Source organism: Chamaea fasciata, unplaced genomic scaffold, assembly GCF_029207755.1.
Source record: "Chamaea fasciata isolate MVZ Bird 193981 ecotype frontalis unplaced genomic scaffold, bChaFas1.0.hap1 SCAF_7, whole genome shotgun sequence".
Lineage (NCBI taxonomy): Eukaryota > Metazoa > Chordata > Aves > Passeriformes > Sylviidae > Chamaea > Chamaea fasciata.
The window spans coordinates 22,122,042-22,147,192 of NW_027094092.1; the positions used below are offsets into that span (position 1 = coordinate 22,122,042).

The window sequence follows — 25,151 nt, forward strand, 5'->3', positions numbered from 1 at the left end:
CTCCTGACCTCAAATAACTCATGTGATTATTTTTGCACCGTTTTCAGTGTTTTAGCATGGTGTGAAATACAAAAACACCAGAATGAAACAGTATTTTAGCATCTGTCTGTCTGTGTCTGCATACAGGTAAAATTGCCCTGCCCTCAGCCCCCATTTCTTACGACATAACCATCTGTATATACAAAAATTAGATTAATCCATTCTGCCACAGCAGCATGATGAGAACTAATGTCCACTCTGTCCCTTTAATCGTTTTCAGAAGCTGTTTTTACAGAAGAAGTTGCCTTGGTCCTAGTGTTTAATTGTGTCTCAAATGTGTCAGCGTGTTTTTTGTTCAAATGCACCTAGTTTACTAAGCAGTCCAGGTGTATAGACTTTAGTAAGCTCTGTATGATTTTATTGTCCTCACTGTTTTTCATGTCTCCAGACTTTGTGTCACTTGCAAATTGCACTGGAAATTTATATGTATTTCAGAAATGAAAATTCTAGTGGCTTCAGGCCCAGTATCAGTTCCTCTAGATTCCACTTGCCACAGAATTAAGGAATGGCTAAGTTTGGAAGGGAATTCTGAAGGTCATCTGTCCACCTGCCCACCCCCTCCCCCCCGTCTTCTCAAGCAGGAACATCTCAAACAGGTTGCACAGAACCATCTCCAGATGGCTTTCCATATCTTCGAGAGAAAAGATTTCACTACCTCATTGGGCAACCTGTGTTAGTGCTCAGTCACACTCACTCTGAAAAAGTCTGTCCTGATGTTTGGAGGAAACCTCAAGTGTTTCAGTTTGTGCCATTGCCTCTGGTCCTTTCACTGGCCACCAGTAAAAGGAGCCTAATTCTATATTCTTTGCACCTTCCCTTCAGGTATTTGTACATAATGGTGAGACCTTCCTTGAGCCTTCTCTTCTCTAGGCTAAATAGCCCCAGCACTCTCAGCCTTTCCTTGGAGGGGAGATGCTCCAGTGCCACCATTATCTTCATGGTTCTTTGCGGAACTCTCTCCAGTTTGCCCGTGTCTCTCTTGCTTTTAATTAAAATACTTTTTCATGAACAGTTGCTTTTGGGATGTATCATACTGTAATAATGACTACTGTTAACCTTTGTGCTAGAAACTGGACATGGTTATATGCATTTAGAAATAATGTTTAATATTCAGCCCTTACTTCCATTTTGTTTAGCTTGGTGCTCTATACTTACACCTACATTTATTCTTTTGTAGGAATAGAATAGGATTTTGAAAATTTTTGAATATGTGCAGAAGCTGTTAACATGTCGCTTGAGGTGCTACATGTTAAACATGTAGGAGAAAATGGAAATTAACCCCATTGTAGAGTGAATTGGATCCAGTTTTGTATCTACAGGGTGTTTTGTTGCTATTTAAATCCTCATTTGACTTGAGAATTTTAATGTTTGTGTACTACAGTGCTCTATTCTAATTGGCAGAATGCTGTAGGGCACAAGTTAGAATCCATTTGTACTTACCTAGTTTTAAATTATCACTGTGATTTAGGAATTTGGAGATGAAAGAAATTGCTGAGACACTGAATCTACTCCTTAGTCAATAGTGCTAAACAATTGATATAATTTTTTTTTCTCAGCCCTTAATAGAACTAGCATTCTTAGTCAAATTCTTTATGACCCTAGCCTTGCAGTCAGTGATTGTATACTGCTGCTTCAAATTATTTTAGTTGCAGTTGAGTGAAGTATCTTTTCATGCTGTGTATCCTAAACCAATACATATTATCCCTATATTTGCTCTAAGAGTGTTGCAAGTTGCTGTTTTGGGCAAGCTGTCCTCTGTGTAGCTGCCCATGAAGTTCTTTGTTCAGAGATACAGAGGGAAATGTAGTTGTAGCTTCTGGCTCTTGCCTTCATCTGTTCTCGTGTTTTCCAAACTGAAACTGCTGTAAATCTGGCATTAAGAAGCATTTGTTTAGATGCAAAGAAGAAAAATGTAAAAGCAGCTAAGATGGGTATGTAGACTCAGAAGTAAAATATAACATTGAATTCTATTTCTTTTAATTTTTTTCTCTAGATTCCCTTTGGCCAAAGATTCGTGTTCCCCTGAAAGTTGTTAGAACTGCAGAAAACAAGCTCAGTAACCGCTTCTTCCCTTATGATGAGATTGAAACAGAAGCAGTGTTGGCTATTGATGATGATATCATTATGCTAACCTCAGATGAACTCCAGTTTGGCTATGAGGTAAGAGAATTGTGTTTTTCCCTGGCTCTTAGGCTGTCCACTTCATCATTGTATATAAAGTGTATATAAAGTGGAGGAAGCACTGCACAGTCTGTTAGTTCAGATTGTTGCATCTCTCTTTACCATAACAGTTCAATGCTGACTGAAATAGTTTTACAAATAGTCATTACTTTATTGAAAAACCTGCCAGATAGGAGATTTTCAGTAACTGGCACAGGAGTGCCAAGAGACTCCAGAAAATGTTGTAGTGAAATTAGTGTAGTGGAAGCAGTGTGAAGACTGAACTGCATCCTTCTTAACAGCTTCGGATAAATCAGAAATGCTAGCCAAGTGAACATGTCTTGATGGACAAGACAAGTTTCAGAGATTATGTGTTGGGAACAGACGAGGCCTCTTGAGGACGTGCTGAAGTAAGGTGGAGTGCAGTGAAAAGAAGAACTGAAGAATTTCAAGGAGGGGACACATGGATCATGTGCTTGAAATGGCAAAGTTTCAACAGCTGCTGTTGTGATGAGGGTATGAACAAAAAAAAAGCTTGTCCAAATCAGTTACCTATAGTGGCACAAAGAGGTGACAGTCTGTTAAAAGTACATTTATTTGTTTGTTGTTTGTTTGTTAAAAATACATTTGAAGCAACACTGTTATCTTCCTTCCAAAACTGTGTTTTGAATTAGGTAATTTTTGACTTCCATTTGTATTTGAGTGTATGACACAGTCCATAATCTAACATTACTGTTATTTGTGTGTATTTAAGACAAAGATGCTATATTTGTAAACAAATCAGAAACATTAGAAAATGTAATACTATATTTTAAGAAAGCTTTGAATTATTTAGTCACACCTGTACATGCATTATCAACAGCAAAACAACGCTGGGCTTCCTATGTGAGAGCTAGAACATGAAACTGTTGCCTGAGTTGAATGAAATGATGAAAACTGCTTCTCTGAGGTGGAGAAAGTTAGCGAAATGTGATGTCCAATTTTTAGCAATCCTAAGATGGTATTTTTAAAAAATATGTTGAAAGCATTTCTTGAATGTATGTACATGTGTGGTAAAATATTGCTCTTTCTCCCTCTGGAGTAAAAGAGACTGTTAGCACGTAAGAAGCTTTTGGACTCCAGAAATGTCTTGTGATGATGTAGGTATGCTGAAGTAATAACAAAGATGTTAAGTAGTGGAGACAGAGGTTTCATCTATCATGTGTGTCTCCAGAAAGGAAATACTTCCCTTGCCAGGTTAAGAGTAGTGGGTTAATACATGAAGTGTGAAAGATGGAAGGAAGAGAAGACAACTGAAGGAAGGGGATTTTGGCTACACAGACCTTCTCTATACTTTGTTGTCTACACTGAATGTTTTAAGCACTGTACTGCAACAGCAGAGCAATCAAGTGCTGGCAGTTCTGCAAGCTGACTTTTGCCTGTGTTGGTGCTTATAACTGCTGGTTTTGAGGGGCATCTGATGGATTGAAAGATAGCAGATCCATAATGTGCATGCTGCTTAAATCCTTGCTCCATTTGCAGTTTGATTTCCATTAAGCTGTCTCAAAGTGACTGAGAGTAAGGAGTGGCTTACCAAAGTCACCTAAGTGACTGTGTAAGTAGTTCTGCTATTGACAGAGCAGGCTTGAAGGCTTTGAAGCAAAGAGTCAAACTGCAGCTGAGTTGCAGCTGTGTCAGCCAGAAGTCATGTAAAGGAGAACCTTGGTTCTTGTGTGTCTGAACTGTTAATTTTAACACCCTCAGTGGACAATATCTGTAACGTCACATATATTAAGTCTGGTCACTCACAGAGAAAGGAGTTATCCTCATGAAAAAGAAAAGTAAGGCAAAGAAAATTTGATGTGAATTCCCCTGTAGTCAGTGCAATTAGGGGATAATTGGGACCTGCAACTGCTCCTCTCCTAGGTTTAAGTCCAACAGCTCTAGTATTTTGACTGTGCTGGCTCATTTATTGGCCGTATGGCCATGTGCCTTGGTTGCAGGGACTATATGAGTAACAGTCCTTATATTCTGTGTGTGAATGTAACTGTTTGGACATGAGATTGTTTAGTTTGGCAGATTGGAAACTATTTTTTTTGCAGTTTTTTGCATTTTATTATAAATCCTATTCCTTTTTGATTCTGGGAAGTCAGCTTACTACACAGTAACACTGATGGAAAATTAAGTGCCATATTGAGAAGATAGTTGAGACAAACCTATGAGTAATTTGAATCCTTATATTTTGAGTTTGACTTCACTACCCCCATCCCCTCAGTAAATTAAATGAATAGAAATGTCTTTGAATACAGAAGCAGAGCAAATTATTCTAGAAATACACAATTTTCCTTGTATAGGGGGTGGGTGATGTAACTCCTACTCTCTGGCACAGAAGTCAGGGGCTGAAGATTGATCTTTCCTGTCCTTGAGTGTCTGTGACTTGCTTGACAGGCCTGAGCTGGCTCCCAGATGTTAAAATTGTCCTCAGCCTGTGATAATTTATCTATCTGTTTATATGTGTTACCAGAAAAGTATCTCTCAAACTCTTGACTCATTTGCAGGGGAGTCCAGAGGGAACAGTAGCAGCATATAAGATTACTAGAAACTTTTCTTTTAAAAGTAGGTCTGCTTCTGCTTTGGTCATATGAAGGGTTGGAACGTGACATTCAGTAATTTTCTTTTCTCTCCTGACATCCTTGAGACTTTGCATTTAAACGTGTGGCAAAACCCCCTCTGTCACACACTTGTCTGAATGCATAGAGCAAGCCTAAAAAAAAAAAAAAACCCCAGAAAACTTTGATCTCTGTACACTTTCAGCCATAAAAAATTATAGTAACACTCAAAGTGTCAGGCATTTTTTACTTGTTAAAAGTGAACTGTTATGGTACAGTGATTTATGACCTTGCATAAATCTATTGGAGCAAGCAGAAAAACAGTCCCTGTGAGCTGCTGTATTAAGGTAGCAGAAGAATACTCATGACATTCTGACTTTGAGAAAAGTAGTCTTGTTAAGTTACATGACTTGGGACACTGGAAAAAAACTGTTATGTCTAGAAAATTTTTTTTCCCACTTACTGAATTTTGTTGTTCAGAGAGAGTATCAGAGAGACCCAAGAAATGGAGCAACTATTTAGATTATCATAATCGTAAAAAATTAAAGCAGAACCATTGGCCACCTCTGAAGTGCTTGGTATTTGAATACAAGACTGAAATCAAGCATTGTAGCATTTCGACCTCTGTGTCTCAGCTGGCCTTGAGGTAGATGTCTTAGCATTAAGTAATTTCTTATCACATACTTTTGCAGCACTTTATCCTTAGAGAGACAAAGTGTTTTTATTAGATCAATAATAGAAATAGTCTAAATGGGGATTATTGTTCTGAGCCTGTGTTTTTCGTTCATAAAATGTACAGTTTGGTGCATTGCTAAGTTTAAAACTTTTGGCCTTCTGTTGGTAGATGATCTTATTCTGTCTTAGAATTGTTTTTCAGTGCTTCATGTCTCTGGCATTCTTTAAAAAAAATCTATTCTGTTGAATTGCATTTTTTGCTAGGCTGAAATTTTCATGAAGTTTGAATGCCTTCTTCAGAAGAATTCTTCCTTGCTCATTTTGACTTTAGAAATTCAGTTTTCAGAATTCCTTTGTAGGACAGGTACTATAACTCTGCTTAACGAAAGAATTATTCACTACTGGCCACGTTCAAAGTTCTTCTTCAAACTGATGATATTTTACAAAATGTGTGTGTGCAAAGCATCGTGCATCTTTTAATGGACTCTGTGTTTACATTTTGCTTTATTTTTTTAGTGATAGCACAAGCCATTCCTTTGAGGGCTGGGAAAGAATTAAGAGTGGATGGGGCTCTGGAAGGCAGAAAGAGTACTGATGGGTTGAGTTTGTTTTCATTTGTAAAGAATAGTCAGTGTTTCGTTCTTAAAATGTTGTCATGGTAGCCTTGGAAATGCTGACTATTTTTCTGTTCATGAAATTGCTGAAATTACGTGTGAATTAATATAGTCTACTGAATTTAATGCATAAGTGTTTGAGAATGTTTTGTAGGAGGAAATGCTTCCCTGTACTTCTGGCTACATGGAGAGTTTGCTGTTCTGATGGCACAGCAAATTGCACAGAGTAGTTGAGGCTTTGAGGCAGAAAGAGCCCTGGAGCGATGAAGCTGGAGAGTGTTTTAGCCATGCTGTTTATGTCACTTGGGAACTCAACTTGGAAACAAAATTGCTATAATTTCCGATTGGTTTTCCTTACAAGACTTTTAGTAATACTACTAAGTCAGAACTTTTATTTGACATTTCATCTGGGAGATGCTTCATCCAAAAATATTTATCTTCAGGGTTGACTAGCAGAGTCTTTGGAATGACTTGTCTGTGAAGAAGCATACCTTCTCTTCACTTGGAAATATGTTTTTGCTTGGATGTGTCCCTTACCAGTATTAAATCAGACCATCCTTCTTAGTCTGAGAAAGCTAATAAGATCATTGGTTAAAATGAAATGTATTCGTAACAGACTAATAAATCATAGGCAACCATCAAACACGAGAAAATGGGCAGTAGTACAAAATAGAGGGTAGTATTAGAATCATTAGCACTATTTTTATTCTGAAAGCTTTCTTATAAGCAGTAGCTGTATATATTAATTTTGGCACAAAGCATATGTATGGATTTGGGCAATGAGCTGGATGAAGCCACTGGGAGCCTGTCCAGAATTACCATTGAATGAGCTAGTGGTGAACATTGTGAAAAAACCAAGCTTTTCCACTGACTTTGAAAGCATTACTTTTAAAGGGAATCTTTGTTCAAAACACCAAAGTTATTTTTTAGATGCATCAAACTGACAATTTTCAGAGGCCAGGAAATTTTTTTACAGGGTTGAGTTGATATTTAGAGTGACACAAGAACATCTGTATGAGTAATGTGCATTATAATTGGCTTTTATTTTATGTCATTTGGACTCTTGAAGATGACACCAAGGGCAAAAACTAGAAGGGATATGAGTCCAGGGTTCTGTGTTGAGAAGGCACTGCAATCCCGTGGGAAGCAGTAGCTGACTTTAATCTTTCTTTCAGCTGCTGTTAATATGCATGCCATTTCCTCTACAAGAATTCTTAGCTCAGTACGGTGCAGATCTGTAGTGTTCTGTCAAATCCTTTGTTGAGCCTCAGTAGCTTATGTGGTGGTGCCTTCCAACAGCTGGGAGATAGACATTTTAATATTCAGGTTTAAAACTAAATCATTAGATTTTTGAGTCCTGGAGAGTGAGGAATAAATTTTTGAATGTCGTACATTTAGTTTTGTGTTCTTTATTAAGGTTTTCTACATCGTGTCAAAATAGATATCTCAAGCCCTCACTGGCTTGCCTGCCAGACGTCTGTATTGTTTTAGTTAGCTTATGGCACCAACTTGTAAGTGTCCTATGAATTCTCTTCCTTCAGTTCCAAGTTTTATCTGCTTTCAAGAACCCTCTGTGTTGGAGCGTTGTCATATCTAAATACTATCCCAATACTTGTGCCCTAGAACTGTCTGGAAAGATTGATTTCTGGATAAAATAGAAGTCGAGGAGTCAGAAGATCTGGTTCCCATTCTTGTTTCCTGTATGATTTTTGGCAAGTTTCCTCATCTGGACGTTTGAAATAATAACTGCTCTCATCATGGGATTCTGAAGCTGTATTAACTGACAGCAATAAAATGTGTTGAGATGTTTAGATGAAAAGGTATATAGTAATGCAGAATCACAGAAATGTAGATGCGGAAGCAGTAACTTAAAGCTGATTGTTTTATTATATTTACTTTGACAAAATACTTGCATAGAGTCCTTATAGTCCAGGCCTCCCAACTGAAATGCAGTGGCACATAGAAAGTGCCTACAGTGAGCTGCTGATGGGGTGACATTTGCAGGATGGTGGAATTCCAGATAACACGTTCTTTACTGTACATTCAACTGTAGGGTTCCCTTATCTTTTGTACAGACAAAAGAGATTGTGAAGGGATCCTTAGGTGTTTTTGAGGTACTTTGTTCTTGTTGTTGATCTTACATACAAAAATTTAATTTTGCATGCATCTGTTTGTTTATACATTACCAACCTAAACCAGAAACTCTTGTAACCTAACTGTATGTTAGAGGGTCAAGACTCATTCTTCCAACAGACCTAGCAGTTGTTTGGATTAAGGGACAAATTTTGAATAATTTGTCTGCAAATAATGCAGACAAACTGTATCTAGGAAACAAATATCATTCAGACCCCTCTAAACAATTATAATCCTTCCCTCCTTTTTTCCTAATGCAAAAATTGTCCATTATTTAATGTGGCCAACAGTGTGGAGAACTGGGGTTGCGTTAATGATGCCCTTCTCCTTGTTTTTGTCTACTGTATTTGATCCTGTAGTCAGCTATAAAATAATGTATGGAGTGACAGGGATGGTATCTTGATTGTATCCAGCTGTCTGGAACAAGTCAAGGGCAAAGCGGCCTTCCATGTAGCCAGGCACCCACTAAAGAATACCAGAAATATTAAAATTTAAGCAGTTCCTGACAAAGGAAGCAGGTTGGTTAGATCCAAAGCCAGCTGTGAAAGTAGTTAGATTGTAGACATATCTACTGAAGTTAACATCAAAAGTTTCATTTTAATCATGCTTGGGTTTAGTTAGAGTTAAAATCTTTCTGAATAGTCATTTGTGTTTCTCTACAACAATTATTTTAGTATTCCATTAGTGGCCTTCTGCTCTGGGACATGGCTTCTCTGAGTTGTAGGATCCTTCCACAGCAAGCTTGCTCTTTTTTGTACTTTTTCCTGTCAACTTTTTGTTCCAAGAACTTGGACTTACAAGAATTCAAGTGATCTTTGCCCCACTGTAACTCTACCCTTCCAAAGCAGATGTGTTGCATTTGCTTTCTGTGCAGGCCTGGTTAACAGCATATCACGTTTTTTTCTCTTCAGGTCTGGCGTGAGTTCCCTGACAGGTTGGTTGGATATCCAGGCCGCCTGCATCTTTGGGACCATGAGATGAACAAATGGAAATACGAATCAGAATGGACCAATGAAGTCTCAATGGTGCTCACTGGGGCAGCCTTTTATCACAAGGTAATATACAACTTGCACTGTATTAATGCACAATTTGTACATTAAAAAAGATCTATATGTGTTTCTGTCATTGTTCTATCAGTTTTTGTGGTGCTATGATTATGTTTTTTAGAACAGTTGGAGAACTGATTGCAAACTTTCCCTAGACCTCTTTCAGTTGCTGTGCAAACCACTGATTTGTCTCTGCCAGTGAAGTAAAATCATTACTTACCTTTATGGACTTAGAAAACTCCTGCCAGTTTGCATGACTTGAAAGTACATAGCAAATTTTGCAGGGAATGTAGCTTTGTAGCTGGTAGGTTCAGAAAAGAAAACCAATTTTAACTAAATTTGTGTGGTGGTCAGGAAAGGAATAATTACTCAGTTTAGCACCCAAAAATTACTTTCTCTCTGCTGAAGTAGTTCTTGCTGAAGGCAAGAAGTTCTTGTCTGAGGGCACTTAGCTGCCTGCCATTCCATGACTGAAATGTTTAGTCTTGCAGTTACTGTATCTATATTTAAAATTATATCCTTTCTCCCTCTCTTTTCTCTGCAGTATTTCAACTACCTTTACACCTATAAAATGCCTGGAGACATCAAGAATTGGGTGGATGCTCATATGAATTGTGAAGATATTGCCATGAATTTTCTAGTAGCAAATGTCACTGGCAAATCAGTCATTAAGGTGGGGGTTTTCTGCTGTTTATCTTTAAAAAATTAAAAAACATGAGATACATACTTCAATATATTCAGTAGGCTCCAATATGTTACTTAATCCTCCTTTTTCTCTCATTTCCCCCCAGTATGGTATCTTGGTCTCCTTCCATGATAGAAAAGCCCTTCTAGTAAATTTTTTATGTTAACTGAGAACAGATAATTGTTTTTTACCAGTTGTTTCTGGTGGTTATTTTAGCCATCTAAATGAGCTATAAAATAGATAATTTAAATGCCAGCTGTAGGTATGTGTATGTATATGTACATGCCCACATACATATATTTTAACTATTTGAGATTGCTAGAGGAAAGAAATTACCAACTGTCCACAGCTCGCTCTATCGTGGCCTGACAACAGCTGATTTATAGGAATGTTAATTGCAAGAACATTAATTGCAAGATCAGCTTTAAATGAACTTTTTATCCCTGAATTAATTTCCTGACATGTTTCGACACGTTTTCAGGTCCAGACATTCACTCTGTACATTCATTTCAAAGTGTGTCAACTTGGAATGAGATTTAGAGGCCACCAGGCATTACTTCAATTAGCAGGGTCCGTTCTCCCATCTGTCCATCATCATTTACTGGGACTGGTGGCTGCATTTCCTAGAAAAGTCTTTAGGAGATAAAGTATGTGCTTTTGCTGAAAAAGGTTTCTGAGCTGCATGAGGGCACAGCAGAGTAATTTGGCACCTCTGTGCAATTTGGAGAGCCTTGCAGAGTTTGCCAGTTAGCTCTTAACTGGAGAGAGCAAAAGAGCGCCTGTTGGATTAACGTTACGGTGAAGTATGGGAAGCTATATTTCATCGCTGTTATGGCTGCAAGAACAAATGGTGTTTATACAGGGACCTTGGCAGTGAGAAAACAGTCATTAAACAGGAATTAAGGAGCTTGTCATCGCCACTTCTTTTCAGTTACAGAAGGAAAAAACCCTCCAAGCTGTTTTTATTGGGCCCCTGTGAATTTTGCAGTCAGCCGGGCCAGATGGAGCTGAATGGAGGAACAGAGTGGCTTTTTTTGTTTTTGTACACCCCCTCTTTTTGAGACAGCTCAGCTTACACTGCAGGCATGTTCAGAGGTATTGCACTGCTCTCTGTGAAAGGAGATTAATGTCCCTTCTGTTGATATTTGATAATATCTGGCGTGCCTTTCTGCAGGTGACCCCACGAAAGAAGTTCAAATGTCCAGAATGCACAGCAATTGATGGGTTATCACTGGACCAGACACACATGGTGGAGAGGTGAGTGACCACTCTGTATTTCTCTGATTGCCTTCTTCTGATCCCTAGAATCTTATCCTGTTTCTCATTAAATTAGGATCAAAAATGATAGTGTTTTTATAAATTACTAATTTTGAAAGATTGTTACATGGATTCGATCAACATAAGTAGTTCCTACAATGGGTGATGTGTCTCTGAAAAGTAGACTACTACAAAAAAGGACTTTAGAAGGGCACAATTTTTCACAGCTTTGCTGTAGAGCTTATAGGACACATATATGAATTCAGGTTCTTGCTTGGTGGTACTGTCAGTAATACCACATTTCTGATTGCTGTGGAATATCAACTGTAATAATTATGATTTTTTTTTAAACCAGACAATTGGTAACTTACCAAAGAGCAGAAAGGAAATAAATTATTAATAAAGTCATTTGAAGTGATATTTGTACATTGTCTTCCCTCCAGTTGTTGTGAAGCATATTGCTTCCACTGGTGAAGGGCATTTGCTGCAACATTTCCATGTTGCATTTTTTAACAGTAGCAACGTTATTGTATTTTTCTGAAAATTTAGTTTTGAAATGAAGTATGCATTTGGAAAGGCAGTGAATGCTTAGAGTGAAATACTGAAAGTTTGTAAGTATGAGATTTGCATTCCCTGCTTTACAATAAAGGGCTTTACAGCCTTGACCTAGACACTAGGCTTCTCTCTGCCGTGGTTCCTGAATGTGTGAATTAAGGGAAAGTTTCATCATTTTGCAGTTATTAGGTGGAATAAACCTGAGATTGGGGACCAATAAAGGCATCTCACTTCAGCCCTCTTGGACTGTTGCATCTCCTCTGCTAACCTTGGGAAAAATTGTTTGCAACCATAGAACTGATGGGGTAGGTAAGCAGGGGGAAGAAGTCACCAGAAGAGACAGATAGTTGGACCTGATGGTTATAAAGGTCTCTTCCAACATAGATGATTGTATGATTCTAAGAGGTGACCAAAAAAAAAAAAAAAAATCTGACCTACATTTAAAATAAGCCATTTCAGATTTGCGTGGAGAGGTATAACATGGTTATCTTACTAGTTATCATTTTAACAGTGAGCTTTTTTCTGTGCTCTGCAGAACTCAGAAAATTTAGTGTTGTATGGACTTTAGTGGATTAAAGAATGAGCATGCAACTCAGAAGTAAAACATACCCCATTAAGATGGTAAAAATTACTCTGAGAAAGGGATGGGAAGTTTTGTAGATCTTAAATGTTAGCTTAAAGGGAAGCACAAGAGGTTCCCCCATATCTAACAATTCTGACCTGGCTTACAGGATGGACTGCACAAAGCCAGTTAAGCTTCCCTGTGGTCATAGTAGTAGCACTACAACAGCACGTGGGAATTTTAGTTATGAGCTAGGTTCTCATTAAGGTAAATGCTCTAAAACCAGAAGATGAAAAAGTGCTCTTTGCCTTGAAGTGCATTATGATGCTGGGTAAAGGTCATGTTTCCATGTCTATAGCAGTTCTTGTATCCTCAGAGTAAAGTGTCCTTGACAGTTTATTGAGAACATGTTTAAACTGTTGTTTTGCTTGTCTGTAATTTTGAAAAGTGGAGAATACTGGGTTGTGGGAAGTGTTAGATTGACTGCAAATCCTCATGCTTTTATTTGCCCAGCCAAAGAAGTACATGCTATGGTAGAGTCTGAGTGCAGGAGAATCTGGAGAGATATACAGTTTAGGTATATTCAGACTTGGTTTTGAAAATCCTTAATATTATACTGAAACTGCTTGCTACACCTAATGCCTTCTTGCCCTGTGTTATAATCTACCTAAATATAAAGGAGTTATTTGAGAATCAAAAAGGCTTTATTTTTTTGAATCTTCTAACCTAGGTATTCATTTAAAGTGGATAATAAATGGTAACAACTCCTAGAGCAAATTTTCCTAACTTAGCAGTGAGTAAGGCTCTCATATCTATCTATCTATCTATCTATCTATCTATCTATCTATCTATCTATCTATCTATCTATCTGTCTATCTGTCTGTCTATCTATCTATCTATCTATCTATCTATCTATCTATCTATCTACTATTTTCAGGGTCAGGAGAGAAGCTGAATGGAAAAAACCGCATGTATCAGGGAATCCTTGTCATTATAAAAGAATAACTTTGTACTAATAACTTTACAGTGTTGGGTATCAAGAACAATACCTGATGTGTCGGGCAAAGAGCCATTATCAGCTTTACTTGCAGCTTCCCCAAGTGCCTGACTCCTTGCTTTTTAGCATTCAGAAATAACAAACAGGTAGTCTGAGCTAATTACTTGCCCAGATATCCAGGATCAGCCTACTCTTTGTGCAACAGTTTATCAGGGTTGTCACATACATGCACAGCATTTAGTGTTGGGTTTCTGGTTCAGAAATAGCAGAGATATGCCCAGCAACTGCCTGTTGGTTTTGTAAATGGAAAAGGTTTAGAAGTCAGTTGTGGAGATCTGTCCAGGAAACACATGTAACTAACTGGTTGTGTTGGGCATTTTGACTCATTCAGCAGAGACAAAAGAAGATAGTACAGTTGAACTCTGTCTCTTATTAAGAAATTTTATTCTTTTAGCAATGCACTGAATCATGGGAAAGTCAACTCTGCTGTTCTTCCTGCTGTGTAATTTATTTGCGATAAATAGAAAACTTTAGTTCCCAGGGTTATCAAACTCCATCATTAAAATACATTAACTGAAGTAAGCTTTGAACGAAGAATTCCCTTCTTGCCCTAGGTTGGCCTTTTCATCAGGCCACAGAAGAAACTGCAGGGAAGTCTCATAATCCCTGTATTTACAGGTGTTTAAGTAGCAACAAGTTTACTGCCTTTAGCATCTTTGCATCTGGCTCTCAAAAATGGAGAACTCTGTAAAACGCAATCTAGAGGGCAACTGCCAGTACGGTAAATATAGCAAAGGGCTGAGCTGCTTCTGCAGCCCCAATAACAGCAGTGTTTTATTTAGGACTTGTAAGTATTTGTCAGAGTGAAAATAGGAAGCCATTTCCTTAAGAGGCAAACTGCCCAGGTCACAGTTGGCCAAAGGTTGCAGGTACAGGGTTACCCTGCCACAAAGTTAGTTGGATTGTAGCAGTGAGGAGCCTGATTAAGAGAGACCTTAACAAACACTAAGTTCATCCAGGGGCAATGGGGTTCTCAATTTCTGAGTTCACACAATCTTAATGTCTTATTGAGTTGAGCATGACTGCATGTTGTCAGCAAATCAAGGAAAAAGAAAATAATTCCTGGAAGCAAACATGCCTCTGTTACTTTGAATTTGTGAAACTATTGACACAACTAAGAAAAACACCTTCCCTCTGTATTGAGATGACGTTACATTCTCTTGGCTACCTAGCTTTCAGTGTTTAATGTTCTAGACATCCTTTCTGGTTTATATTGTCCAAAAGTGGCAAGGACTTCAGAATTTAAATGATTTAGTACAGTGCTAGAGATGAAGTTTTTGGAAAGAAGTGTCTTTCTTTTTAACACATTTTGTGACTTGTGCATGACATTTCTTTCCTTTAACAAAGCCTGTTTCTGATCTTTGAATTTGATATTTATTTGTGGAGGGCTAACTTCTGCTTCAGCCAGAGTGTTTAGAATATACTTATTTTTCCATTTTTAATTTTTGCCATTTCTTTAACAATGAAATGGTTTCTTGGTGGCTAAAGATATTGTACTGGCAGGCTTGAATGGACTTGCCACCAAAGTAAGTTGTTCTGTAGAAGGATCCCATCTTGATATTTTGTCATAAGACCTCATTTTGGGAGGTATTATGACAAAATAATTGGGGAGTATAACCTCTGGAGAGAAGAGGTCAATTTTGTCTGCCCTCTCCATTTAGTTTTGTCTTTTGCTCTGAGGGTGCCACTTAGTTCCGGTTGTGACAATGGCTGGTCTGATGTGGACACCTGCCTACCAGGCAGTAGGCTGAGATAACTAATTCATTTCACACCAGCCACCAAGCAGCTGTTACATTACAATGTCCTTCAGTCATTACTGGCAAAGGCAGGATTTGAACCAGTAGACTGAAAGTATTCTTGTATTCCAGAAACCAGTGAAGGCCAGCAGCTGTGCAAACTTCTCACATGCACATCTCCCAGTGCATCTACCTCCTTGCCTGTGAAGTTTGTGGGTTTCCTGCCATGAGGCTTCTCCAGTACACATCATGGATTAGTTAACCAGATTTCTTACAAGTAACAGATTATTTGAAAGTTTGACTTTATCTAAAAATCTGATGTGTTTAAGATATCTCACAGTAGGCATCCTGCAGAAGCAACAGAAACTGCTTAATGTTCCTGGAGAAAACACTCAGTTCTTGCTGTCTGCAGGAACTACTGCAACCTTTCAGTGCCTGAGGTCCAAATCTCATTCTCTTGATGGTTCACCTTATTATTGCAGATACTGAACAGCTACCTGGGTCTTCACTTCAGTCCTCACTGGTGGCTCCGTTGCTATTTCAGATCTGTGCTACACTGGAGCAGATTGTGCTTGTCACAGGAGTAGAGGTTGTGTCCCACTGCACATGATTTTCTCTCACACTCTGAATTCTTTTTTTTTTTCATTTGTGGTTCCAATGATTTGAATCTGATGGTAGGAAGGTATGAGGTAGGGCTAAGTACTAGAGGAGAAGAAGGTAGCAGAAAGTGAAGCATCTACATTTACCTGTATAAATATCTTATTGAAGTATCACTTCATATGTAGCAGTTTTCTGATACTTTTCTCAGGTCAGAAAATGGTCTGAATTATGACCATTATACCTTGAAACAGCTATGTGGTTGAGGAAATAATTTTGAAAACCGCTCTTGCTGTCCTGTCTACTTCAAACGAGTGTTTGGGGCAGTGTTGAGCAGTCCCCATCACAGAACTGTCACACTCAGTTGGTGTGATTGACCAGGTCCTGATGAGGAAAATTATCCTGGAGCCATAGTGACCCCCTAACCCTTCGAAGGGGTCGGGAGAGGGTGCCGTGGCTGGAGAGTGAGACCTGCTCTGCGACTGCCTGCAGCACATCAGTCTCTGTAGCTGAGTCAAAGTGCTCACTTCACTTTTTGTTTTCCCTTTTGAATGGCAAAAGAAATGTCACCTGTTTTCTTGTAGCTCTCTGTTATGGTAGGGAACTGTTGTCATGATTCTTCGTATCTGAATTCCTTAAAAGCTGTTTTATGTAGCAGGCAGCTGATGTTAGCTGAGGTGACATGAGCCAGGTTTTCTCTGCCTTGCTTCCACAGCGCCCTTCAGTGAAAGAGTTAAAAGAGCAATGTAACAGTTAAACATCTGATTGCTTGTTTTTTGAAGAACACCGATGTTCCTTTCCACATTACTGACACCTGAGATTATTAAAACTGAAAGAGTCATCAGGGGTCCAGTTTTTTTGTGCTAATGTAATGTCTTATTGCTCAATATATCTTTATTTAGACAAGAAAAATAAACTAATTAGTTTGTTGCATTTTATAGTTTTAATTCAGCTTCACCTTTAAGTTACAGTCCAATCAGCTCTGCCTATTCTCTGAGGCATGTTTATTTTTTGGGGGGAAAAGATAGAGCTTCTGAAGAAGCCTGGAAAAAGACAGGCTGTTTTTTAGAACTCTGTTTTCACAAAGCCTTGGTTTTTGCAAAACCTTCGTTATAAACGAAATTGACCCAACAGTGGCCCTTTAAGAGACATGTTGGCAGTTAATCTGTTCTGGTTTACAGCATGTACATTGCTTTAAGAATGACTGGAATTCTAGGGGGAGGGACAAGGGAAGCTTTGACCTCCATGTGCACATGTGCTGCTGCCAGCATCCCCTTGCTCGTCTCTGTGATTAAATGGATAAATCAAAGAACACCAGCTTCTTTTCTGTTCTTTCTGCATTGAGGCTCTCTTTTTATTTATTAGTAGCCAGCATGGCTGAAATACTTCCAAGTGCAAGAAGGAAGGTTTCTACCGGTTATTTTGGTATGGGAGTTGGTAGCCAGCCCAATTGTTGGAATTCTTAATTATACTGCTTTCCTTTTCCCCAGATCTGAATGCATCAATAAGTTTGCCTCTGTCTTTGGGACCATGCCTCTCAAAGTGGTGGAGCATCGTGCTGACCCCGTCCTGTACAAAGATGACTTTCCTGAGAAACTCAAGAGCTTTCCCAATATCGGCAGCTTGTAAAGAGTGAGACAAACCTCAGTGAGGAAAACAACAGCTGAAAAGGTGCTATGAGGAAAATGAGGCCCCGAAGAACTTAGAGAGTGGGTTGCATCTGAGGGAGATGGGAATTAATGTTGTTGTCTTCCTTTTACATTGTACAAAGTTGTAATGGACACCTGAACAACTGCTTCTCTGTTGCTCACAGAGAATTGAATCTATTTGTGGGTTCTCCAAAAAATGTCAAACACACACTATTGTCCAAAGGAGGCTATGCACCTGGAAGAATAAAACAGAATCCTGCTCTCTGTGGTCTGACTGGCATTACTGACCTCTTCTATCAAATGTGCTGCAGGCGCTCTGGTTAGTGAACATCCATCCATTCAAAGCATCTGTCTGCAGTGTAGACCTGCTCTCTTTTGGGAGGAGTTTATTTCCTGTGTGGCTGGTGGGCCTCTGGCTTTTGAGCTTTAACTGTTGTCTTAAGTAACTGTGTGACAAATAATTTCTTCTGTAATATGAGACAAATGTTTATTTTTTTACAACATCACAAACAAAAATCTCTGTTTTCACCTAGTTTAAAGAGCAAAGCATTTTGTGTTACTTAAATTATTTTGATGGAGATGGAGACACAGCAGCTGGGAGGTTACTTTCCTTCAAAGCAGAGACCTGTAGGACAGAACTGCAATTGCTACATTTCCTGTGTAAATCTCAGTTTTTCTGCTGCACTCATGCAAAAGACTCTGATTCTATATCAGAACTAGTTGTATTATACAGAAAATGATTTGTCTTTAGTCTTCTTGTATTTTTTATTTTCATTATCAAACCAGCAATCATGTTACAGTTTTACATTGTAGCCATCAATAGAGATGAAATATGAAATAAATTTTTCATGTCTGAATCCTCTTCAGCAAGCAGTGTACTAATTTGTAAAACACGTATATTTGCAGAAATTCACAGTTCCACCTCCAATATACAGGCACATGTGTATGTGTAAGACACTGTTAAAACACACAAACTCCTGTAAGTTATCATTGTTGGAAAAACTATTGTGTCTTTGCTTGTAATTTAAGGAACCCATTGGCACAGGCTGTAACATACCGTTTAGGAAGTCTTTTGGAGAAGATTTACATTTCTTAAGGGCATTTGCATTGTTTCTCCATACTGAAATGAACCAGAATGAGAAAACTAAATGCAACAAAATTAGGTATAAAGTTGCCTGTATTCTTGCCCTTTAGTATTAATGAGGGTCCTAAGTTGGGCTGAGAAAGCAATCTTTTCTAGCTCCACTGATAAAATGTTTATTACTAGATTAGTGTGATTTCACTGACTTTTGAAACCTCTGTTGCTTCTGGTTACAGACACATCATATTTGATGAGCTGTTTTTCTGTTACAGTGCAAGCAACTTTATTCCTCAGATTTGCCAAACCCCAAACAATAGGACAAGTGTTAGACATCATGGTTCTCCCCCTCTCCTAAGCTGGATACGCAGCAATGACAGAAACCAAATGAAAGTCAGGCTAGAAACAGGAAACATCTGCTCCTATTTGTCTCACCCCCACTAAGACTTATCTTACTGCCCAATGCAGTGGATGTGCTGTGAATGAAAATCATATTGGAACAATAGCTTTGAGGGGATGCTTCACTTCATAACCTCCCTGGGATGTGCCTGTCAACTGTATCATCTGACTCTCTGGGAGTGTTTAATTACTAGTAAATGTTTTTTTGCTGCACTCTCTGTTTTATTCCTGAGTTGCTATGGGAGCTAAAAGGATAGCTGTTGCAGTAACAACTGCTGTCTGCACAGTGGCTATGACAAGAGAGGGGACGCTTTGTTACTCATTATTTCTTCTGTGCAGCCTTTCAGGTTTATTAGCATGAACCTTCTTATTGAATCTTCCTGTTGATTTATGTGCTGGTGCTTGAGCATCAAGAGATGGCAGCATATTTTCCTTGAGAAATTTGCTTTAAAAGGGTAGCTGTGACCGTGCTGTAGTCACTTCAGTTTTAGCTGTGCTTTTGGAGCTGATCTCAGCTTTGCAGGCCCTAGCAGTTTAACTGAGTTGCAACACCTTCCTTACAGAGTTGTGAAGCTGCTGTGATTTCTTGATCGTTTCCCTGTAAGCCAGTAAAAAGCCCATTTTGCACAGAGTCTTAAAAGACACTGAGGATTTGAAATAGTTGAATAGTTGAATATTTTTAGATGTAGACAGCCAAACCAGTTCTGGTAAGCTGAACTATAATGTCCAGTCATTAAAAAGGTAACAGTTCCTTTTCAGGAGCATCAGAGTAGTTTCCCCTTGCACCAAATGTCCAGTGACCCCTAACAATCATGTTTTATCCTTTGGCCTTTTACAGTTGCTTTTATAGGACTAGCTCATTTACAACCCCATTTATCTCTGTTTAGTGCCATGGAGAAAACTGGGCAATTGACCATAAAGAAAAATTGTAAAATTGCCTACTTACTTGCTCTCTGCATTTGTGATTGTGATGTTCTTGATGCAAATTCTGTAAAGGGAAGGTGTAATTGTATGTCTGATTTGGAAAGGGTTTTTTGTCAATCTTTAAGATAATTTTAAACTTTTCATTGTATATATGATATCCAAAAAAGCTTAATAATTGTGTATTAAAAATTAAATCACATGGGTGTTTATTGTATTTCACTTCTGGAGTGGCACAAGGAATCATGAATTAATTCAGAAGGGAGAATTTCAGTGACAAGCTCCTTTACTACATAAATCTGTGTTAAACTTGAATATCCACAGTGCACTTCGGAAAGATCTGTCAGTATTTTGTCTTTCCCATAACTGGAGTTCAGTGGTTGTCTTGAAAACAGAAGTTTGGTCTGCAGAAATTCATTCCAGTCACCTTTTGGGGAGAGTAGCTGTTACTCTAATTTTCTGCCAAGATTTGACAATAGCATTTATCTTGGAGAAATATGGATTGGATTTTTAAAAAATTTTTAGGGTTTTTTAATTTTATTTTATTTTGCAAAGAGATACAGCAGATGTTAAATAACTGTGCTTTTGAGAAGAGATCTTCTCAAAGAAGAAGATCTTTGAGTCACTGACTGAGTCACTGAGATTGTGGAATCCAATGTGGTGGCAGTTCTTGTTTCCAGAAGCGCTGCAGCACAGTCCCTGTGGATTATGCTGCAAAAGAGCAGTGTGTGCATGGCACACCTTCCTGCTTGTGCATGGCAAGGGGGATGTGCTTCAGGGCCTGCCCTGCCAGTCGTGGGGAGTCCTAAGGATGCTTTTTTAGCATCACCAACTCTCTTTCCTTCCTCACAGCTCCACCATCTTATTACAGGATGTGAAAATTCAGGCCCTGATGTTCCAAATGACTCTGTCCTTCCATCTCTAGCTCCTGCTCTGGAACCTCCTGCCATCCATCATGCTTCTGCTCATGTGGTTCGAATATGCTTTACTCTAGCAACAAGTTTATCCCTCTTAATTATCCATTCAAGTGCCTTTTAAACTGAAGGACCTCGGAAACACGGATGTCAAAATAATTATGAGGTGGCATTTAAGTGATGCTCAGTACCCCTGACTCATTTTGCTTTTAGGCTGTATTGGTGAGTGTTGAACATTCTAGAAAGATGCTATACTGAGACACATGAAAATGGATTTAGATGGGCAATTTTAATGTTAAATATATCTCCAATTTAAATGCCCTCCATAATGGATGCCTGATACCTTGGGTACTCCTCACAAGTAGAGCATGTTTTGATCAGGAAAGATCTCAGAATGGTTAATGGGTGCTGCATAAATCTATCCAGCCCTCTTACGTGGAAGCTGCTCTCACAACCAAAGCGTGACACGCGGAGGAGAAACTAAAATCGATGCTGCTGATGAGAAAATGGGATCAGACAGAGTGAGGATGAATTTTTTCATTTTTCTCTTTGAAGATTTGCATACTTAAATCTTACTATGACTGCTGCAAAACATGTTCTTTTGTAAACTAAAATGTATACTATGTGTAGTTGTTGTAGTCGCGGATAGTCTAGTCCGTGTACTTAAATCACAAAAAAAAAAATCTGAAAACTTATGTTTGATTAAATCTATGCTAGAAAATGAGGAGTTTTCCAATTCCAATTGGTCCAGTTGCTAACTTTAGTCTGATTCTGAAGAGCTGAGAAGAGCAGAGCAAATCCTGACAAGTATTCCACCTCTACTGTCTTTTCATTTCAATTTTTAGGCTGAAAATAATAATTTCTGTCAAAACCTGCCAGAAAATGCCAAACACAATACTCTGTTATCCCATGAGCAGGTGGTCACTGCAAACCTCTTGCTAACATTGGCATATGACCGATAGCATTTGCTTAGCAGAAAATTCAGGTAGAACACTTTTGCTTTACAATTTAATCGTAGGTCCTTAAGTTGTATCTCATGCTGTTGGGAGTGCCTGTAGGACGGTGTAAGTTCTTTTTATGATGCCTGCCACTGCTGTATCTAAGTTCAAGAAATTGAGTTTCATGGTCCTCCTGCATGAGTAAGATCAGCTTCTTACTTGTAGCTGCAGATAAGGAAACGGAGAGAGACGGTCGGATACCCTTTGGAGATGTGTGGGTTCAACAGGATTGAACGCCAGTATCCCAAACCTGGGATTAGCAGAACAGCTACACTTTTGTCTGTATTGCTGTTGGTTTGGAGTTTTGGGTTCCTCACTACCAAGGCAGAGAACTGTTAGCCTTGACTTTAAGACTCAGCAGGCTTCAGCAGGCCCTGGCTTGAAGCCATTTAGAGACATTCCTGGTGCACTCTGTGTAATTTCAGCCTGATGGAAATGGCTGTAATGCAGTCCCACCTCTGCTGATCTTCAGGATTCCCCTGTCTGCAGCTTCTTGTGGTTGCTTTGAAAGTGAGTTATGTTTCCCATTAAAGGATAACAGGGACAATTGAGGCAATTACATAGACTGGCTTGGAGCTAGCAGCACGAAGGGAGTTTCCCGACTGAAAACAGTGCTGCTCAAAGGTTCTTCCTGCAAGGTTGCCTGTTTGCTGTCTTCATTTGTCTGGAAAAGGATCCAGTAATTGTTCTTCAAATTTCCTTTAGTCATGCTAAATGCCTGTTTACTTGCATAAACAGGAAGTGCTCCTGCTCCAGACAAGCATGACAACTCTGTAGTGACCATGGACAGAGATCAGAGATCAGGTTATAATTTTATTAGGTCTATAAACTTGTGTTAGTGCTCAGTACCAGACTATGCAGGGGGGATGTTGTGACTAAGAAAATACCAGCCTAATTATTAAGTCACATCTATTAGATTTTTAACCTAAATTTCAGTTGAGGGGGGCTGGACAAAGGTCAAAGCTGGACCATTTGAGCAATGAAGGCATGAAGAACTTGGGATATGCAGACCCACATGAGGTTTTCCATGTGTCATTATGAGTTGTGGTTTCTGTTGCATCCCGTGCTTTTAAGGCTGAAGCTTATCTCTTCTAGCCCCTCCCCTCCATTCTGTGCAGTGATGGGAACCTGCAAAACTAAAAGCTTGGGACTGACTGAACAAAGTGCCACTTATGGATATCCAGCTGTCCAGTGTGAATATCTCATGCTCATCCAGGAGATAAGCCCATAGTGCCTTGGAAAGATCCTTGAGCTTTTCAAGCCACAGGCTGTGTTCCCTCCCATATGTCCTTGTGTATATGTGCCATACACTCAAGAAAACCACTGTTTCTCACCTGCTTGGCTGGCTGGTTGTAAACTTACAGGTCCTTCTTTTGTGAAATTTCTCTTTGGAGGTAAGGACCAGGTCTCAGCTGGGTGCTGGGCACAGTTAGTGCCGTGTGCCTTCAGCTGAGGACTGATGGAAACAATAACTGCTTTACTGCACTTCATACAAACAAGGAGGGGAAAAGGTTTGAAGGAGAAAGGACCGTAAAATGAGATCCAGGAATTCAGCAAGGCTACAGCAAAAGGAGCAGATTGCTAACTCGGAGCATCTGTCTTTGCCTTGTGAGTAAGTTATGAACTGCAAAGCAAGAGAAAGTGGAAGATCCTTTCACAAATAATAAACACTTGTTTGTCTCAGATTAAATGCAACACCTTTACATGTGGGCTCCAGCTGGCCATAAGTAGATGCACCTTGCATGGCTGTTACCTTCCTTGCCAATGAGAAGATTATTGAACATCCATCTGCTTAAAGGTTAATAACCTGCTTTTAAAAAGAGGAAGAAAAAAAGGCCAATCTGTTTAGTTTACGGGAATAAAAAATTGTTTTTCATTTAAACTGCTCAAACTTTGCCTTGCCTCTAAGTCTTATTCTCCAGCAGAGAAGGAACACCTTAACCTAGGAGCTGTAGCCACATCTCCCAGAGAGAAATTTTTCCATGTGTTTTAAATAACTCCTGTAACTCCAAAAAGAAAGTGCAGCTTCAAGAAGAAAATGCACATTTCTAATCTGGGTTCTGCCACTATCTAGTTTAGAGAGAGATTTTTTAGTTCTTTGGCATCATTTAAGCCAGGAGCAATTTCTGATGTAAACCCATACAAGCAGGATGTTACTGAAACTGGCTTTAGGCTCTCAGCACTCTGAATTCTGCCAACATCTGGAGAATCTGGCTTTGAGTGCTTGAGGAGGGAAGGAATTTTTCTCCTACAAGTGAGAGGAATGGATAAGCTTGCAACAGCACCTGCATTATCCATTTCTTTGTTAGATAGAAAACAGCCATGCACCATCTGAAGAAAGCTGATGCTCCCAGACAACTGATGGAAAGGCCAGAGGGGCTCTGTCGGTCTTGGTGGGTTGCTGGCAGCTGCTGGGCACGTTCTCAGCTTTGCCTGAACAAGAAAAGCCTTTTCCAGTCCACCCAGCATCTGGGTACAGGGACTTGAGCTCTTACTGGTCCCAGTGCCTGTGGGTCCGTGCAGTCCGAAGGAAACAGGTTTGCAGCTGAGTTTATTGATGGAGTGCAAGCAACAGAAAGGGCCCTCGCAAAACCCAGATTTCCCCGCAGTGGGACAAAGAGCTGTGGCCCTGTGAACTGGTGGGACCCAGACAAACCCTTTCCTTTGTGTGGGGACAAGTGAAACTCAGAGGGGCTCAGTCTGCCCCACAGCCCACTGAGCAGCTTCTGGCAGGCACCGGCAGGCACCTCTGGGAAACCCTGCAGAGCCACAGAGGAGGAGAGGGTGGGTGAGTCCTGGATGGCTCTGCTGGAGTGGAGCTCGGAAAGGTGGGAGTGTGATGGCCTGTGGGAATACGGGAAACACTGGCAGCCCCAGGTGTCTTTTCCTAGGGCTCCTTGTGCTTGGTGCGCCGAGCACGACTGTGCTGTGTAAAAGGGGTGGTGCCACAGCACGGGGAGCTGGGGGTCCCCAGTTCCGTGGCCTCTTGTTGCCTAGTCAGCTTCTCCCCGTGTCAGCTATGATTACCGGCTGCCTCATTAAGGACTGCTTGAGAAGGGCTGGGAGACCCGCAGGAGCCCTGTAAGCTGTGCTGGCAGCAGCAACCCCGGAGCAGTAAGCAGAGGAGACCGTCGTGCTCTCTGCGCTGTGGCCGGGTGCCCGCTGTGCCGGCCGGCGCGGACGCCGAGCGGTGCCGAACGCGCTCCCGGAGGAGCGGGGCCTCGCCGCCCGGGAGGCGGCCGGCAGGGCGCTCCTGTGCCCGGCTGCTGGCCCGCATCTCTTTGTACGGGGAGAGGCAGCAGCCCGTGAGCTGCCACCTGTTGTTAATCTACCCCCGGCTAATCCGTTCTGGACTGCGTCAGCAGTTCAAAAGGGCGCTGTTAGTATTTTTTGCCAGCTTCAATTAACGTGAGATTTTGGAGGCCCCTCTGATCACATTTCATCTGTCGTGAGTCAGGAACAAACCAGCCGGATTGCAGTTGAGAGGA

General features: G+C 40.0%; 1 protein-coding gene across 2 annotated transcripts in view; it reads left to right on the forward strand.

Annotated features, from left to right (window-relative positions):
• Nucleotides 1-18,215, forward strand: part of EXT2 (exostosin glycosyltransferase 2) — a 79,117-nt gene extending 60,902 nt beyond the window's left edge. For both annotated transcript variants that reach the window (XM_066187890.1, XM_066187889.1), the window contains 5 exons: nt 2,033-2,199; nt 9,121-9,264; nt 9,800-9,928; nt 11,115-11,197; nt 17,195-18,215. In XM_066187890.1, the coding sequence (XP_066043987.1) occupies nt 2,033-2,199; nt 9,121-9,264; nt 9,800-9,928; nt 11,115-11,197; nt 17,195-17,333 (662 nt within the window). In that variant the 3' untranslated portion in view covers nt 17,334-18,215. The remainder of the gene's footprint in view (nt 1-2,032; nt 2,200-9,120; nt 9,265-9,799; nt 9,929-11,114; nt 11,198-17,194) is intronic.
• The last annotated feature ends 6,936 nt before the right edge of the window (nt 18,216-25,151 follow it).